At 45.9% G+C, this 19675-nt stretch overlaps 1 protein-coding gene across 1 annotated transcript in view; it reads right to left on the bottom strand.

Moving 5' to 3' along the window:
- PPARGC1B (PPARG coactivator 1 beta) overlaps nucleotides 1–2107 on the bottom strand; it is a 165354-nt gene extending 163247 nt beyond the window's left edge. Inside the window, exon 1 of the mRNA XM_020780473.3 lies at nucleotides 1817–2107. Coding sequence (XP_020636132.3) covers nucleotides 1817–2092 — 276 coding nt within the window. The 5' untranslated portion in view covers nucleotides 2093–2107. The remainder of the gene's footprint in view (nucleotides 1–1816) is intronic.
- Nucleotides 2108–19675: the final 17568 nt, after the last annotated feature.

The following is a 19675-nucleotide window of genomic DNA, read 5'->3' as shown; positions in this document are numbered from 1 at the left end:
CTTTCTTCCCCCCCCCCGCTCCCCCGACACCGTTCCTTCTCCCCATGGAAAAGAATGCGGCCCGCTGCCCTTCCAGCAGGCACCCACCCGCTCGTGACCAGGCGGCGACTGCCAAGAAGCCCTTAATCTGATTTTAACATGCAGCTCAGTCCAAAAGGGGGCAGAGATTTGCAAACTTGCTCATTGGTTGCAACGCGACCTCCCTCGCCCTCCTTTTTCCGAAGCTGCAGGTAAGATGCCCGGCAAAAGCGCCGGACTCGAGTACCTGGGGAGCCTCTCTTCCCCCCACCAACCCAGCAAAAACGCAAGCCGAAAGAGGGCAGAGGGACCCGCCGGGGTGGGGGTACGTCCAGCATCCCTCTAGCCTTGCTCCCCCACAAGTCTGTCTCGTCTAGAGGAAAAAGGAAAGAGCCCCAGCCTCACTTCCCAAATGTTAACCCAAAGGAAGAAGAATACTCTTCGCCTGGAACAAACGCAACCCTTTCCTGCATTTCGCCCCTTTCCAAACTGCCGCCGGTTCCCCCTCCGACGGCTCCCGACGCCCCCCCCCTCCGCCCCATCCCCAGAAGCTGAACTGCGCCTGAGCGGGCGGGGAGGGGGGAGGCGGGGGCTCTCTCTGCAGCTTCTCCAGGGAAACGAGGCGAAAGGCAAAGGCCGGGCTTTGCTGGGAGGGGGGGCACCAGCGCGATTCCCCCCCCCCGCGTCCACGTGCGAGTGGTGCTGGAAAAAAAAAACTGTTGGGCCGTCTCAAGTTTCTCTTCCCTTTCCCCAGCAGCAGGGGGAGGGCCGCCCGCACCTCCAGACCTCTCGCCGGAGGAAGGCTGTCTCGCCCTCCCTTCCGCCGGCGCCCTCCCCTTCTTCTCTCCCTGCTGCATGGAGAGGAGCGGCACGCAAAGAAGCCCTCCCGGGCGGCCGGGCTGCAGCCTCCCCTCGCGGCTCCGCCGGACGGCATGGTCTGTCTGCGGCGGCTGCCTGCCGCCTCCCGCCTGCCCGGCCGCCGCCTCCTCCTCCTCCTTCTGCCCGGTCCCTGAGAAGCGCCGGCCCCGGAGCCCAGGCAGATCCAGACTCTCCTAGCCCTGGAGGCACGGGATCTGTCAGGACCGCGGCCGCGGCTCTCGCTCGCCTCCCTTCGCCTCTGCCGGGCCACGAGGAAGACGGGAGAACTCCCCAAGTCCGTTTTGCGCACAGGCGCTTCCAGGAGGGAGAGGTCGGGGGGTTCGCTGGCGCCTGGCAGGATCGAGCGGGCGCGGTGACACTTTCTCCTCCTGATCCGGAGATCTCATGGCTCCAACTTGCAAGTCCGGTCTCCACATCCTTCCTCCCCCCCCCCCCCCAGCTAAACACGCAGACACTTTGCCGGCGCCCCCGATTCTGTGCAGAAGAGATGCAGCATCCTTGGCGCCCCAAATCAAGTACGTGTCAGATCGCAAATACCTGAATGCCATGCTCCCCACTAAGTGAAGGATCGGGGTCCCCCGCCCACCCGTGTCACGCTGCATGGCAGATCTAGGAATCTTACACAACCCGCGCCTTAATATGTAACACAGCGGAGAGCCCCAGTCCCCCAATGCTTCCGGGATGCCGGCGGCCGAGACTGGTCGATGCGTGGTGGGTGGATGCGGGGTTCCGACGCTCAGGGGGCAGAGCACCCCCCCTTGCTCCAAGGCTGCCCACCCACCTACCCCCCTACTCGCCCTCCTCCTCCTCCTCGCGTCCCCACGGTGCACTGGCGTGCCTGCGGCTGCTCGGCGCGTGTCAGATCAGGACCCCGCCGTGGACGCCTGGAGGGGCTGGCTTGCACCGCTCCGAGCCATACCTGGCTGTCGGCGAGATAGTTGAAGACGAAGGAGGAGAGCTCTTCGTCCAGAAGCGCGCTGCAGTCCGGCCCCGGCTCCGCCATCTTCCAGCTCCTCCGGCAACAGCACGAAACAGCATGCGGCAACAGCGAGCCAGAGCCAGGAACCAGCCGAGCCGGGCAGCCGGCGAGGCGGGGCCTGGAGCCCGCCGGTGGAAAGAGGGCGGAGCTGGGCAGGCTGGAGAGGAGGAGCCGCCGCCGCCGCCGCCGCCGAGGAGGCTCGCCTGGGCTGGGCATTCGTGGCGCAAGGCAGGGGGGACTAAGCGGAAAGCGAGGCCCGGCAAGCGGGCGGGCGGGCGCTCCTTTGCGTGCTTCGCTCTGCTAGAGCCGCGGTGGGAAAGGAGCGCCGGCGGCCCGCGCTTCTCAGGCCGCCGGAGCCAAGGCGCGGAAAGGCACGCCGGCTCCGGCAGGAAGCTGAGGCGGCGCAGGCACCGCCCGGAGCTGCCTGGAGAGTTAATCCATCTGTAACGTCTTGTCTCCGGGAGGAACGGCTCGCAGTTCTCGGGTTACCGGCTGCTTCCCTGGGCAGAGCGTCTCCTTCCAGCATTTCCCCTCGTCCCTCACGCCCTTATCTAGAGTCAGAGGCGCTGAACGTTAAACTGCCTGGCAAGACCCGCTCCAGGCCCAGCAGAAGTTGGGTGCAGTGATGCAGGTGCTAGTGGCGGTGCTGGTGAGGAGCTTCCCCCCCCCCCTCCGCCGGGTCCTGAACCCCCTCCTGGGTTTCTGTTGCTCCACGTTCTCCTGAGCTCAGTTCTGAGTGGCGCTGAGGGCAGTGCTTGGCGGATGGGGAGAACCTCATGAGAGAAAGCCCACCAACAGAGGCTGGCGTTTTCTCCACATTCTTGCCCTCTGTTCTGCCTTTCTTTCCATTTCAGACTGCTGCCACTTCTTAAGGGCTTCTTTGAATACCCCACGGCCTATTTGGCTTTTGCTGAGAGAAGTGTGAAAACAGAAGTAACACTCTTGTCATGTGTTCTCATTCAGCCGATGATAGTCTAGTAAGTCTTTTCTTGGAATTAGCATTTTCTTTGGAGTGGTGCCCTCAGAGCAAAACTTTGGGACAGAGGTCCAGAGAGATTCTCTCAGGAGAATGAGGTCAAGCATGTGTGCACGCGTGCGCACGCACGCACACACACACACATACACACACACACACACACACACCGTGATGCAAGGCTGTTTTACCATATTTTGAAGCAAGGGAGGTAGGATGCATGGCTATCTAAGGACCTTCTCCCCAGAAAGAGCAGGAAGACTAGATTCTAAATTTAGTCAACAGTTTCCTTAAGGAATACAAGTTAGTACAACCTTGTGTATGTTTCTGTGTGTATCTTGATTGCCTCCCCTCCAACATCTTTCCTCCCCTGCTGTCAGTACTGCAATAATTGCCACCTACAGCAGAGCCATGGAAGCTGAACCAGCCCATCTATTCAGGGCAGGTTCTAGGCCTGCCAGCTCACTCAGCCACAAACAAATATTTGCTATGCTAGATCAGTCAAAAGCGATCAGTTGTGATATTCACCTGCTCACTGTGTGGCATTAACAGAAGATTCCCCCATGTACATGGGGAGGGAACATTGGGTAGACTTGCTGTGCCTATCCTTCACATAGAGGATGTGAAAGCCAATTCTGCCAGTAATGCTGTCCTACAGAGTCTCCAATTACCGCTCTGCAATGCATTTTCCTTTAGTAACTCATTCTGAACGGCCTGCTGAGCTGACAACGTTGTGGTTCTTAGGCGTGGAATGCAAGCAACAACTTCATCTCTCCATCACTATGTTAGACAAGAACATGAAAAAGGAACACAATGGTATAAAAGACAGAGAGAGAGAGAGAGAGAGAAATCCATTAGTGCATGCTGCTTCAGGCCAGCAATCAGAATTTGCTTACTTCATAGATGAAAAACATGCAGTTTGGGATGCCTTAGATCAGTGGTTCCCAACCGTGGGCCTCCAGATGTTCTTGGACTTCCAGAAATCCTGGCCAGCAGGTGGTGAAGGCTTCTGGGAGTTGTAGTCCAAGAACATCTGGAGGCCCAAGGTTGGGGACCACTGCCTTAGATGGCATCTGATCAGTGCCAAAGCTACACTCTACTTCCCTCTGATATATGAGGTTATATAGAATAGCAGTTGAATGCTTGAGCTTGTGAGGTCTTAAGATCAGATCATTCTTAGATGGACTGCAGACTTACTACATGGCCTGAGTAAGCCAGTCTTGTTTAGAGATGATCCTATCAACCTACCAAACTTGGACATTGTAGCAATCGTGACAGTAACAATGACTGAGATCATGTGTAAGACATGTTGAATGCTCCAAGGTTCTATATGAATACTGCTGTATTATGCACATAGACAGATACACAGTAAGGACTTTTAGGTAAAGTGAGGTATAGGGAGTAGATGTGATATCAGAGCCTCGGAGAACATTGTTCTGTCGCCCGTGTTGATTCAGTTGTTAGTTTTATCAGTTTGTGAATATGAATTGAATTGAAGCAGCCCTGGTTTACTTTGTCTGTGGCAGCAAAATGTCTTAAGATCGTCCTGCATGCAAAACTACATGTAGTTCAAGGTGAAGTTCTTGATGTCAAAGCACTGGATTTTCATGCTGTTCCTTATTCCATCTCAATCATATACTCTTGTCTCAACATCTCTGTCCTCACTCCTAACCCATCCAGGTTAAACTAACCTTGTCTTGTTTCCAGGCACCCATATTAGCAGGCAGACACAAAGGAGAATTACTAAATGTGAACAAATCTGTTTGGTAAGATCACAGACAGAGTATTCCTGCTTCTATTGATGAAGGATCTGGTAAGTCACATATACAGCTCCAAGGTCATTTGGCAAGGAAAGCCAAGATTAGATTTATATTTCTTTGAAGAAGAGAAAAGCATAAAATGTATTCATGTTGGGTTTTTTTTAATGCATTCAGTTATTTTTTTCTGTTGCTGAGCACCTATGTCTCTCACGCCTTGATTTTCTGCTTTGCCTTGTTTCAACATTTTATATTTACTCCTAACACTGCTAGGAAGACAGAAGCTAACTGCTTAGCACCTCAGTAAACTATCCATCGTTGCCAGCACATATAAACAGAGTTGTGACCTCCCTGGTTTAATTTTCTCTCCCCTCCACCCACAGAAATAAAGCTTCGTTCTGCTTGAGTTAGTTTCTGCAGGACAGATTACACATATGTCTTTACTACCATGTTTCCCTGAAAATAAGACAGGGTCCTATATTCATTTTTGCTCCAAAAATGCATTAGGGCTTATTTTCAGGGGATGTGTTATTTTTTTTTTCATGTACAACTATCTACATTTATTTGAATACAGTCATGTCATATTCTGGTTGCTGCACAATGGTGGAGGGTGGGTTTTCACTTAGCTAGGGCTTATTCTTGGGATAGGGCTTAGATTACAAGCATCCTGAAAAATCATACTAGGGCTTATTTTTTTAAGTGTGGTCTTATTTTCGGGGAAACAGGGCATTCCTTATCCAGTAAAAGTTTCCAAAACATCTCTCTGATTTCAGTGCCTTTGTTCATTGCACAGAGCAGTAAATAACATGCAGGGCAATAAATGTGGACAGGGTTCATCTTTAATTCTGAAGAGGCCAGATTTTACTGCACCTTGAGCTCTACTGGCAGCAAGCCAGAAGCCCAAAGCTTGCTTCTTGTTGACATATAAATGCACATGTAGTCATTAGGCTTTCTTTTATAGCATCTTATGCTGTGTTGGTAGTTGTTAGAGAAGTGCCTGCTGAATATTATGTACACCTGAGTAGAACGCCTGCTGAACTGAAGAGCAAAACCCAAAGGAGAAGCCTTGTGCTTATCAAGGGCTCTGTTTTATTATCTGGCTGCTGTCTGTGGTCCAGGGAAGGATTTCAAGGTTCAGAAAGTTTGCTCTCCTAGACGAAAAGTTTCTTTTGAAGGAGTTAATGATAGGAGTAAAACTCTCTTTGTGCCATACCTATTTGCTTATCCAAAGCAATTAAAATGGAAAGAATAGTCTTTGATGATGCAGGCAGCTGAATAATTTAATTATGATGTTTGCCTGTTTGAACATTTTCCCACTAAGCATAACTTTACATAGCCATTCTGGACTAAATCCCTGTGCAACATCTTTCCTACCTGCGAGGTACACTTCCACACAGCAGTTGTCCTGCTAAACAGGACCCTCTTAAATGTCCTCTTAACCTCCACCATTAGTGAAAAAAATCAGGTATAACTGATTTTTTGGCATCTAGGTGGGAGGCTTCCTATTTGAGCAACACAAGAGTTTTCTCCATGAGAATCTTCTCTGTATTCAGACTTCCGGGGTGCTGCTTAGATGTGCATTTCCTAACCACGATTACTACATCAGCATGAACTGGTGGGATATGTCAATTTCACCTTTCCTGCATTTGACTTTTTAAAAAAAAAAACGTCACCTTTATGCAATTCTGAATAAATCCAAATACAAGGAAATTTGTGGTTCTTCATCATGGTCTCTGTGAATGTACACTAATGGGTTAAATCTGCGCCTGCGCAGAGATCTCCGGAATATTCTCAAGCTTTATGCTAATTCTGCAAAAGACCGCCCTCCACCCCGCGAGGTCCGCCCGCCCTCACATTTACCTCAGTTCTTTTTTGCCATCGCCACTTGAAGTTTCCTCTTTCGAGCTGCTGCTGCTTCATCCATTTGGATTCCTAAAAAAGAACAATGTTGTTTATTTTCTCAATCTCCTATCAAGTCCGTCTTTATTTCTATCGTAAGAGACTATTTTTGTTACCGCTCCCCCATTTTTCATTCCCTTTCCCGTTTATTTCCCTTTCCGCCATTTATGGCACCCCCTCCCTTCAAAAAGTGCACAGCATGCTCTAATAAGATCCCACTAACAGACGGCCATAATATCTGCCTGTTCTACCTCGGAGAATCACACCAAACTTTCTCCTGCCAAATCTGTAAAAAGTTTACTAAGCAGGCATTAAAGTTGAGAGAGCAATGTTTAAGATTGTTTCTCTGGAAAGAATCTCTCCAACCACCACAAGAAATGGATCCACCTCCAGACACAGAGCCTCCTCACCAGATTTCAACACTCATTGCCTCACCAACTGCTTCTAAATCCTCACAAATATTGAAACATAAACCTAAATCCTCATCATCTACTTCAATTACTAAATCTACTTCAACTTCAGACAAGTCTAAAACTAAGAAAAAGAAAAAATCATCTTCTGAGGCACATTCCTCAGCCACGGTATGACAACTGCCGATACAAGATCAACCTACGATATGCATTGGCTCTTTGGAGGATGTGCTCACGATCCGCTCAGCCTGGGTCCCCTATTCTGACTCAACTCCCAGCTTCACCGGTCGATGTGGAAGTGATTTTGAGACCGACATCCCAGCATTCGAGTCCAGTTTCCAGCAGCCGCTCCATTTCATTGAGCAGTTCGGACTCCATACCGGCACCTGACGGTTCCCTGCCAAAGAAAAGATCAAGGAAAGAATGTCATATATCTCACCATGGTGCCGATCCCGACAGACCCTTAACACCTACTGGGGCTTTCCTGTCTAGAGAATGGTCCAGGAAGCACAGGCATGCTAGGAGGGTCAGACAATATGACTCACCAGAGTACTCTGAACCCTCCTACGGACACTCCCACCATCGAGCACATTGGTACCACCCTTCCGAGATCAACTATTATCGGGACCGTCGTGAGCAAAGACATTATTACTACTATAAATCCAACACCTCGGGTTCATCCCTTTCTCCTCGATATCAACATCGGTATCGTGGAAGCTTTCAGTCACGGTTGTTGTCAGAACCGGATTCGATACCATCTTCTCCGGTACCGAAACACACCTCACGTAAGAGACATCGTGATAAACAATCTAAAGCTCAACCCAACGTTTGGGACAGTCAACTAAAATGACCCAGCCAAAATCTTCTGGCACCAAATGCTTACAAGGGGAATTTGCTAAACAACAGACATCTTCGGTATCACAGACCACCCGGGTACTACCTCAACAGACCTTACCTAAGCCTCATCACAGCTCTTTAGTATTGACACCACCTCAAGCCTGCCCGACTTCCCCAGCGCACTCCTCACACTCATCTTCATCACATTCTTCTCATTCTACCCAACCTCAGGAATCCCCACATAATCTAAATACACTGGATTCTAATAGTAACATCCATGATCCACCTTCCCCATCCGATGATTTTTCTTCATGTTCGCAATTAATCATCCGGATTGCAAAAGCAATGGAACTAGAGGTTCAGTGACCTTGACAAACTCAAACAGACAAGGTCTACAACGACATTAATGACCATCACTCTCTACCACCCACTATGAGCTTCATTCCTTCCTTGATGGAACTTGCTAAACAAACATGGACAAAGCCTTCATCTATTCCTCAAATGTCATGAAAGGTAGAAAATTACTATAAGATTCATGGAGACAGCACTACTTTCCTTTTCAAGTATCCGCTGCCCAGTTCTTTAATTCTTGATGCTACTCAGAGCAGAGCCCGCAACAGGTCATCCACAACACCTAATAATAAAGAAGGCAGAAAACTGGACATTGTAGGATGCAGCATTTACTCTTTTACATCATTTAACCTCCGGGCTGTCAACTACATTGCAGCAATGGGAGCATACCATCGCTACCTATGGAATAAAGTTTTCCCATCTTTCCAATTGCGCACGGGAGAGTATAAGACATGTGGGCTAGCATTTCATTAAGAAACAATGGCCCTTGCACAACATGAAAGGATCACAGCTAGACATATCATTGATTCCTCTTCCCGACAATTGGTCACTGCGGTAACCCTTCGAAGATATGCATGGCTCTGGTAAGCGCAAATCCCAGAAGATGTCAGAATGAGAATCAAAGACTTATCTTTCGGTGGCACTGGCCTCTTCGGTGACAAGACAGACACTATTCTTGAGAATCTACAAAAATTAAAGAAAACAGCATGGTCATATAACACCCAACAATATTACAAACCACAGCACTCTCATTGGTGCCGTCCTTATCAAGACCAACAGTCCAAACCATACTATGATAGAAATAAATTCTCAACTCAATCAACCACTTTTTATCAACCTATTTATTTATTTATTTATTTATTTATTTATTTTATTTTATTTTATTTTATTTTATTTTATTTTATTTTATTTATTTATATCCCGCCTATCTGGTAGGATCAGGACCACTCTAGGCGGCTAACAACATAAAATAATACAATAAATATACATATAAGACAATTTTACATAACAGAAATATTAAACAGAATGGGGAAACTATAGGAGAGGGAGAAAAGGGTGTCAGGAATTATCTGATGGGAAGGCCTGCCGGAACATCCATGTTTTTAATTGATTCTTGAAAATACCCAGCGAGAGAGCCGCGCGAATCTCAGGAGGTAGGTTGTTCCAGAGGCAAGGAGCCACCGCCGAGAAGGCCCGATTTCTTGTCTTCTCCTTCCGGGCCTCCCTCGGCGTCAGGCTCCTCAGCCTCACCTCCTGGCTCACATGAGTGACACGGGTAGATCTTGGTGGGAGTAGGCGTTCCGCCAAGTATCGAGGCCCTAAACCGTTTAGGGCTTTGTACGTGAGCATCAACACTTTGAAGTCGATGGGGAATCGGATGGGCAGCCAATGCAGTGCGGCCAGAGCGGGTGAAATGTGTTGGAATTTTCTCACTCCACTGAGTAATCTGGCCGCCACATTCTGTACCACCTGTAGTTTCCACAGCAGCCTCAAAGGTAGCCCCACGTAGAGCACATTACAGTGGTCTAATCTTGAGATTATGAGCGCATGCACCAAGGTAGTGAGCGCCCCAACATCAAAGTAGGACCGCAGCTGGGCTATCCGCCTAAGGTGAAAAAAGGTGGTACGGACCACTGACGGCACCTGAGATTCCATAGTGAGCACCAGGTCCAGGTGGATCCACAAGCTGCAGACCACATCCTTGGCGAGCAGAGTCACCCCCCCCAAAAGAGAGGGAGTTTCCCAAATCCCCAACTGTAGGGGCACCCACCCTCAGTACCGCCGTCTTGTCCGGGTTCAGCCTCAGCCCGTTCTCCTGCATCCATTTCAGTACGGCCTCCAGGCAGCGCTGGAGGGACAGAACGGCATCTCCTGCAGTTGGTGAAAAGGAGATGTAGAGCTGAGTGTCATCAGCATACTGATGACACAAAGCTCCACACCCCCTGATGACCCCGCCCAGCGGCCTCATATAAATGTTAAACAGCATTGGGGAGATGATCGACCCTTGTGGAACCCCACAATTGAGACTCCACGGGGCCGAGACACTCTCCCCAAGCTGCACTCTCTGGGGACGGTCCTCCAAGAAGCAACGGAGCCAGGCCAATGCCAGGCCACCTATTCCCAACTCAGAGAGCCTCCCCAGGAGGATACTGTGGTCAATGGTATCAAAGGCCGCTGAGATGTCTAGGAGGACCAGCAGAGGCAGTTTGCCCCTGTCGGCCTCCCTCAATAGGTCATCACACAGGGCGACCAATGCCGTTTCTGTACCATGGCGCGGCCTGAAGCCCAACTGAAATGGATCCAGGGCATCTGTTTCATCCAGGAGTGCCTGAAGCTGATCGGCCACCACCCACTCGACTACCTTTCTTAAGAAAGAAACATTGGCGACAGGCCTATAGTTGCCAACTTCGTCCGCCGCCAAGTCTCGTCCAAATGCTTATGTCACTGCACATTTGATACAACACCTGTTAGGCCTCATGGCCTCCACAACGTCCACCATTTCCCATGCCAGACTAAAAATCCAATCTCTTCAGCCCTGGTATCTCACCCTATTTGACCCAATGACAGACCATCAATCGAAACTTCTCGAGGTCACCCCAGAACTATCAGTTCAACTTCTCTTGTGGGACAAACAATCCATGGGTCGACCCTTCTCCCCTCTTCAACCTACAATTCAAGTTACAACAGACTCAAGCAATACCGGATGGGGTGCACACCAACTAGAGTGGTCTTAACCGACCAGATAGGCGGGATATTAATTAATTAATTAATTAATTAAACAAACAAACAAACAAACAAACAACCTTTACATTCATGATGTTTGGTCTTGCGCAGAAGCCAATCTTCACATAAACAACCTGGAATTACTGGTCATTTTCAAAGCATTCAGAGCATTCAAACCAGTCCTGCAAGGCAATGCTGTCCAAGTGATAACAGACAACACAACCGCATTGTTTTATGTGAACAAGCAAGGAGGCACATACTCCCCCCCCCACACTTCTCTACATGACAGTTCAGTTCTGGGAGTGGTGCATGAAATGATACATCTTCCCTATATCGGTGTACATTGCTACTCATGAGAATGTGGTAGCAGATCAACTCAGCCACAAATTGACTCAGACCCACAAATGGTCTCTAGACCAATCAATATTTCTAGACCTATGAAATACAATGCATTAAGTTCAATACTAGCACTTTGAGTTGTGTCTGGAAGCTTAAGTGAAGTCAGTGCAAAACCCTGGTCTAGTGAAGTACGTAATGTCCCTCCAACAAGTCAGGAAGCATTCCTCATCCAGTGAACTGCAACTAGTACAGCTATGAGTACTCACCAGACCCTGTAATGCATACACTTTGTAGATTGTGCATTACAACGGTTAATCACGTGTAGTATGAAAGCTAGCATTAAAATAGGGACAAGGAATGTATAGCCCTCCACATACTTGCAGGCTGCAGTTCCTGACAACCCTAGGCAGCAGAGTTGGTGGTACTGATAGAATGTTGTTGCTGTTTAGTTGCTAAGTCATGTCCGACTCTTCATGACCCCATGGACCAGAGCATGCCAGGCCTTCCTGTCTTCCAATGCCTCCCAGAGTGATAGAAAGCGTGCAAATAAATTTTGTTTTGCCAGACCACATTCCCTCCCTGCACACTTTTAAAATAAAAAGTGTGCTTCCATCTGTAGTTGTAAGTTGTAGTTCCACGCAGAGTAGTAGAACCAGCCTGCAAAGGAAGCAGACCTGAGAAACCCACAGTGGCCACTGATGATCACGAGCTCTTCTTTCCTTATGCGATCACAAAACTGTTAGCTATTATCACTTGAGCCTTCCCAGGATGACTTTTTGGACTTTTCTCTCTCTCTTTCCCATTTCCTGACTCTGTGATGCTCAGTCTGAAGAAGACCCCAAAGCTTTCCTGTTTTGATATTTTTTAGCAGTTAAGTATTGCTCACCCATGCTTGGGGGTTTTGAACAATGTCCACACAGGGCTCCCTCTGTTTCAGTGTTCTCATCTGTTTCTGCTAAGTGGCTTACATCCAGTCCTTGAGTGAAGGTGATACTCTGGAAATAATGAAATCACAGGACCCAGGTCTTATGTAAAGGAGAAACAAAATCGACTCTTGTCGGTGTACCAAAAGTACTTCAGATATCCCTTAATCAAATGTACAATTATTAAAAATGTGGAGTTAGAGAACTGAACCTAGTGGAAAGAAGGAACTGAGGAATTAATAAAAACCTACCATTGTTGTTCAATTATTTTTTTCTATAGCTTATTATAACTACAAGAGAATTCATATCAGTATACATCATCTTATGCAGATGTGTTACCATTTTATCGCAGATATCAACCCTGTCAAAGGTCAGGTCACTGAACTCTTGACATAACAAGTGTTTTGTGCAGAGTATCAATCAATGAATACCTGGTCTGGTGTTGTGGATAGGACTAAGGGGAACTGTGTTTGAATCCTCACCTGGCCATGGATGTGTTGGGAGTAGAATTGATAAAGTTACTTATGTGCTCTCATGTTGGAACTGACAGCCATGATAATAGGGCTTTCAAGGTGAGATATTTAAGGAATGTTTTTGCCAGTGCCACTCCCTCCAGTGATTTTCTATGGCCAAGGTGGGATTCAGACCCTGGTCTCCATAGTTCTTGCCAGAGTCTCTCCACTACACCATGCTGGGAACTGGCAAAACCACTTCTTAAATATTTCACCTTGAAAGCCTTATTTGGGTCTCTCTAAGTCAGTCCCAAACTGATGACATGTAACACAATAACTTGAGTGCAGCCTCCCCAAAAACATAGAAAGCCAGAACCATAGCAACATTTGCATTGCTTGGATAGTGCAGAGCTGGTATTCATTCAAAACTGTTCCTCATGAGTAGGGCACTGGAGAACAGAAGCCCAACTTTGGAATAACTGGCAAAAGTGAAAATTTGCTGTTTAAGTTCACCTGACATGCGCAGTTTCTTGCAGGCTTACATACTTGTGGCTGAATGCAGCCTGGCCATCTACAGCTGCTTGCCAGAGACTCAACCAACCTCCTGTTTTTGCTGCATGCCTGAAATAGCAAGGAGGGCAGGGAAGGTCTTGTGAAGCACTTGTTGAACCACAGAACATGGTTGCTAGACAGCTTGTTTTTCAGGTTTGGCTTACACCAATCATGTAGTCAAAGAAACAGCCCTGAAGTCACGCTAAATGTGGACTTGTGTGTTTGGAGCGTTAATGTCAGTTAATCTGAATCACACACAAAGTGGGCCCCATTACTTCAAGATCTGGCGTATCTCCTCCATGGGGCTTTTGCAGATTGACTTATTTTCTATAGTAATCTTTTACTAATATAACATATAGAGAGCAGACAACCATTTCACAAATCCACTTTAATCATCATATCACTCCATGTTGCAGGGTACTTGGGGCCTCTCAAGATGAGATACTGATTCAGTATCTACAGGTAGTGTATGTTTGCAAGAATATTGTTGGGTCTAAACAGAGGTTGTTCTCAGTCTGTATTTGGTACATTAGATTGCTTTTGTTTTGTAATTCATCAGTTAGGAAATGTCATGGTTTGGTTTCCATGCCTAGTGTTTACATCTTGTAGCACTGAAAGATCTGCAGTCTTGGAGGGATAAAATTTTAAGAGCAGGAAATACCCATATTTCTGAACATGTAATCTGACCGATTTTCCTGGCTAGCAGCAGAAATTAGCTGCCTGTTTTGAATTTTATGTTATATTATTGACCATAGGAAATGTATGATACTAATGTTCAAATGATTTTGTTATCTGCTACATGCTTTCAGATTCAATTCAGGTTGCTTGTTTAAAGCCTGCATAAATCGAAACCTCAAAGTCTGCTTTCTCCCATATTTAAAGTATTTAATTAGAAGGTACTTCTTCCGAGTCCCTGATGCATGTTTCTCCACCATCTGAAAAATAGTGGATGGTGGTATGGGAGAGGGCCATGTTGGCAGTAGACCTAAGGTTGAGATACTGCTATGAGGGGAGGACTATTCTACTTTATTGCGCCCAGTTTTTAGATGGTTGGCCAAAACGAAAGCAAAATCTAACAATTTGTTTTAGGGATTTGGCTGAGGTTTTTGTTTACTGCACAACTTTTCGTAATCACTTTAATTTATTTATTCACTTTGCTAAGTATTAAGCTTAGAGGCCAAGATTTTATGCAAAAAAGTGTGCATTAGAGCACTCCTACAGGCAGTTTTTGACATTTGCAAGATACCTGCCACACAATTAGTAGCAGAGCCAGAGGACAAGGGTTGCAGTGAATAGGCAGGTAAACTCCTCCCAATGTTTGTGCAATTGCCCTAACATGTTCACATAACCCAAGAAGATTCTGGCCTTGTATGTTTAGATTGTCATGTAGGACCATGACACCATTCTGAAAGTCTCTGATTTTGACTAGGTGTACGACAGAGAAAGATGACAAAAACATTTAGAAAAGAATATGGGAAAATTCTGATTGGTTGGTTGGGGGAAGGGGGAAAGAAGCTTCTGTGAACCAGGTTACTAGTAGAAATGCATTACATTTGGTGTGCCAAACAATAAATGCTCACATGCTCTGGCAGACATTTACCACTGACGTGTATAAATACAAGGGTTGAACATACAAAGCTGAGGAAACACTCCCAAAGGTATCCAGTTATTGAATTTCTGTCATAATTTTTACAGTAAACTAAAAATACTTTATGGACCATAAAGAAGGCTGACTGCCGAAGAATTGATGCTTTTGAATTGTGGTGCTGGAGGAGACTCATGAGAGTCCCCTGGCCTGCAGAGAACAAACATATCCATTTTGAAGGAAATCAACCCTGAGTGCTCACTGGAAGGACAGATCCTGAAGCTGAGGCTCCAATACTTTGGCCATCTCATGAGAGGAGAAGACTCCCTGGAAAAGCCCCTGATGTTTCAAAAGTGTGAAGGCAGGAGCAGAAGAGGACGACAAAGGACGAGATGTATTGACAGTCATTGAAGCTACCAACTTGAATTTGACCCAATTCCAGGAGGCAGTGGAAGGCAGGAGGGCCTGGCATGCTCTGGTCCATGGGGTGACAAAGAGTCAGACACGACTTAACAACTAAACAACAGAAGAACACAGTGCTCTGAAAGAAAATGTAACAATTGGCATAAATAAATAAGTGAACCTGATGTTCTTCAACAGAGAAAGGATGCAATTGCTTCCCAAAACAGTTGTAATCTGAGAACAACAATAATATTTGGCAGCAATATCATATACTGGGAGTCAAGGTTCCCTCTAAGTTGGGTGTGTGCTTGTCTTTGTCTCCCTCACACTAGCTTTCTTCCTCCTCCGCACAGCGATTGTGGTCAACCCCTTTGGTTCTGATTGTGAGGAAACCTTGCGCACACAGGGGCAAAGTCTCAAGAGAGAGAGAGAGAGGAGGAGCCCTGCCTAGTGGGGCTAAAAATTAGAGGGTATGTCACAGGAGGTCATCTCCATCCATTAGGTGTACTCTGAGCAAGGAAAGCTGGTTGGATAGCTCAGGGAGCCTTTACACCAGGTGTTGGGCATTCAATCCCTTACTGAGTAGAAGAGGCAGACTGTGAAGACTTGGACAAGCTGCACAATCCCAAAGCACTCCGAGAAGAAGGAGATGGTAAACTACATCTGAATGCTCTATACTCAGGAAACCCTGGACGGGGTCATCATTAGTTGAAATTGAGTTAATGGGGTAGGATTACAGTATGATTAAAGAAGAAGAAGACAATATTTAAAGAGGGGATTGTGAGTTGCAAACCATCCACATATCTTTAAATATCCTGATGCAGCAAGAGCCAAGGCCACCTCATTTTTTGCTTATACGCATTACCTCCCCAGCCTTACTGTCTGCTCTCTTTTTCTCACCTGCACACTGGCTCACTGTTATAGGCAACACAGAGAGTGGACAACAGGACTAGGACAGCAGAAGCTTCTGCTGTTTTGTCTCTTGTTGCACTGGAGGATTTAAAGGTGTATAAATATTTTCCAGGTCGCGGAAGCAGCATTCATTGAACTAGCCTCTTAAGAGCATTTCCTGCATTTTTAAATGGCAAGCTACCAGATGGATTCAGATCTGTGTTCTAACTAGAGACTAAACTTCCAGGTCAGCTCCTCACACACAGTTCTTTCTTTCTTCTGCTCACACATAGGTCAGCTGAGCAAATAATTACCTCGTTTATTTATAAACAAGCAGCACTGACCTCGCATGGACTGAGGCAGGGAGGAGTTGGCACAACATGAAGTGCACCTTTTCTTAACCGCTATCTATATTGTGTCTGTATAGCTGCTCAGCTTTTCTCACATCTATATGCTATGGTTTTGCCGTCTCCCATGGTTTGGTACATGGTCGAAGCTTTTTGCACCAAGCAGTCTGCCTGTTACATCTGATATAACATGGTTCTTTGGCTCCATATGTTATCTTAATCCCAAGCTTGGCTTGCTATATCATTTTTACATTATCAGACTATTTGGTTTTTCACTGAAGCATGTGAGCCAAACTACGCATATCACCAAATGTTTGTGTAAGTGTTTAACCTCCATGAGTTTTACTCTTTAAATTAAAAAGGGGATGGAAGCAGTGGGAAGATAGGTTTACTCTCTTCATGATATGTCCTGCATTCCCATCAAAAATTCATCCCTTCTTACCTCTGCCAAAAGTACATATGACTCTCAGGTGTGAAGATTTCACTGTGCCAGTACTTTGCATCAGCTTTTTCCTATAGCAAATACTTTTGTCTACAAAAATGTGGCTCTTGTCTTAGTCATTTGAGAATTCATTAGGCTTAAACACCTGTGCTGGTAAGTAAGGACACAGATGCCAGGGAGAAGATATGGAAATAATAATATATACTCACTGTATGTATGCATTGCACAACTACCTTTTTAATTAGTTCACTGCTCCGTCTCATTAAAACAGGAGCAGCAAAATGTGCCTGATTATTTTTACAACTTTATTTTATGACTTTGGGTAACTTGGTAAAATAGTTAGGCTCATCTCAGAAGCTTAGTGAATGGATTTCTATTTTATTCTTTTAAATAATTCCCTTTAAAGTAACTATGTTTCAGGCCAACACTTGTGAATGAGTTGCGAAATAAGAGAGAATTGAGGCAGTGTACTTCACTTGTGGCTATATGCCTAAGGTGCAGTAGTACCAGTAAACTAAGAAAGACGCTGTAAAGATGTTTATCTCCCCTCTTGGTGAAATGGCTAAGCTATTTCCTGGCATCTGAAAAACATAAAAGGATAATGAATTTTTAACTATGAATGCCTTTGACACAGTTCCTCTGATATGGTTGGCTCCAGAGATTCTTGCCATTGTGTATGTGGATCCGGTCGTGAGGAGTCTGCAGGAGAGACTGACTGACTCAGGTGTTGCCTGGACATTTATGCTTTGCAGAAAATATTCACAGCATCTTGGTTGGCCATAATTTTATATGGTTGTGAGTCATGGATTATGACCAGAGCCATTTCCAAGAGATTAAATAGCTTTACAGCCAGCTGCTCCGATGTGATCTAGGCCCAGGGAGACTGGGTATAAAGTTACCAATTTAAAGTGTAACAGGAAAAGTCTACCAGTGTCCTTTCAAAATAGCATAGTTCAGAGACCAAGCGATGTTACTAGGCCACTGGTCAGGAGGAGTTGCAGAGTTTATCTCTACCCTTCGCCTAGCAAAGCATGAATGTGTGACACAGAAAAGAAAGCCAATGAAAAGCCGCCTGGGCAGGAGACACCCCAAATGCTGTGTAAACTCTACAGCCTGGTTTCAGATTTCAGACATCTCAGATACTTGTAAAGTAGATGTTGTAACAACTGAGATGACATGTGGTGAAAGGCAAAAATGTTCGGAGAGGCCCATTCAAAATTACATCATCACCTTCGTGATTCCATCCTTGCCAATTTTCACTCTTTCTCGGATTTATTGCAACAAAGTAATTTCCCTTTGATTTGCTATTCCAACAGTCTCCATGAATATGCTGTACTATGTGAATCTTGGTTTATCTTAACTGATGTATCGTGGGATAATTTAAATGATATATCAAGGGATATCATCCATGTTTAAATGATTTATCATAGGATGATTAAAATGTGTTTATATTTGGAGCATTTATTCTAAGTATTTTGGAACCACATTAGTTGGTTTTGTAAAGACTTGTGGTTTATCTAATCCCAACATGTCAGTTGGAGAAGTAGAATCTGAATGCTGAGTGACATAAAAGTGCACCTAGTCCAGTCCGTATTGAGATATCAGAGAGAGGTTTTCCTCTAGCTTATGCGCTCCAGATGTTTTGTATGTGAAGCTCCGCAATCCCTTGCCAGTAGCCATTTTAGGTGGCAAGTGTAGGAGCTGTGATCCAAAACATCTGGAACTAGAAAGCATCACATTGAGGAAGGCCATCTTTGTGAATGAGTTTTGCTACCACTCTCGGTCTGACTGATCAGGCAGAGACTATAGGCAGAGCGGTTACCTTCTTCCCGAATATGTAGCTTTTGAGTTCATTTGACCTGTTTGCTCTGTCAGCATCTCTCTGCAGTGTCCATGCTTCCAGCCCATAGCAGAGGCAGGAACATATGAGAGTGCTTTAAGTAGGTCTGACTATTTGCCCCTGTGCTCTGATAGGCAGTGGCTCTCCTGGATCTCCAGCAGTGGTGCTCCATAGTAATGGTCACTTTTTTACTGGAGAGATATCAGGGGCTGAACCCAGCATTTTCTGCATACATAGCTATGACCCCTCATCTATCAGGATTGTAAAGTTGTAAACAGAAGACCTGGCCTCACAAGTTAGGACTAAAGGATCTTTTGATCCTTCTTTTTGTTCTACATGTCTCTAGCAGCTTCCAACCTTGTTTTAGAATTGGAAACTTCACATTGCAGAGTACTGTACATTTCTTTGTACAGATATGTATGGCTTATAGAGGAAAGCTAATGCATTTTTTCTAAACTATTGCAGGAATTGCTAATATACTACTGCTGCTTCTGCTGCTGCTGCTTCTGCTGCTGCTGTAACTACTACTACTACTACTACTACTACTACTGGTGATGATGATTATGATGATTATTATGATTATGATGATGATGATGATACTGATACATGAATAAAAACAGCGAAGCTCCGGAAAGAGCTATTAGAGGTTTATGCTTTAGGCATCCCAGTTCTAAACCCCTTGCATAGAATCTCAATGAAAATCAAAATGGCCAACTCCACTGCCATTCTGCAATTACCTAAGTTCAAAACATGAACAAATATCCAAACTAATGCTGAGGTATCCTGCATATTTTCAACGCCTGTTCTTATTTTCATTTTCCCTTCCCAGTAAAGCCAAACACCATCAGAAGCAAAGCAGCAGGTTTGTGAAATCGTTTTGTGAAGCTGCTGATACTGTGGCAAATGGACAATCAGGAAAGCCCACCAAATAAATTAAGCAGTTCTCAAAATTTTGAAATGAGACATATTTGTTGGTCATTCTGTGTTGGTTGCTGGCAAAATTGTGCCCCATAGCCATTAGGGAATGTTGAAGAAAAAATGAGGGTAGGAATACTTGGGGGGGGGGGTGCAAGCC

Source organism: Pogona vitticeps, chromosome 2, assembly GCF_051106095.1.
Source record: "Pogona vitticeps strain Pit_001003342236 chromosome 2, PviZW2.1, whole genome shotgun sequence".
Taxonomy (NCBI): domain Eukaryota; kingdom Metazoa; phylum Chordata; class Lepidosauria; order Squamata; family Agamidae; genus Pogona; species Pogona vitticeps.
This window is presented reverse-complemented; position numbering and strand designations above follow the sequence as displayed.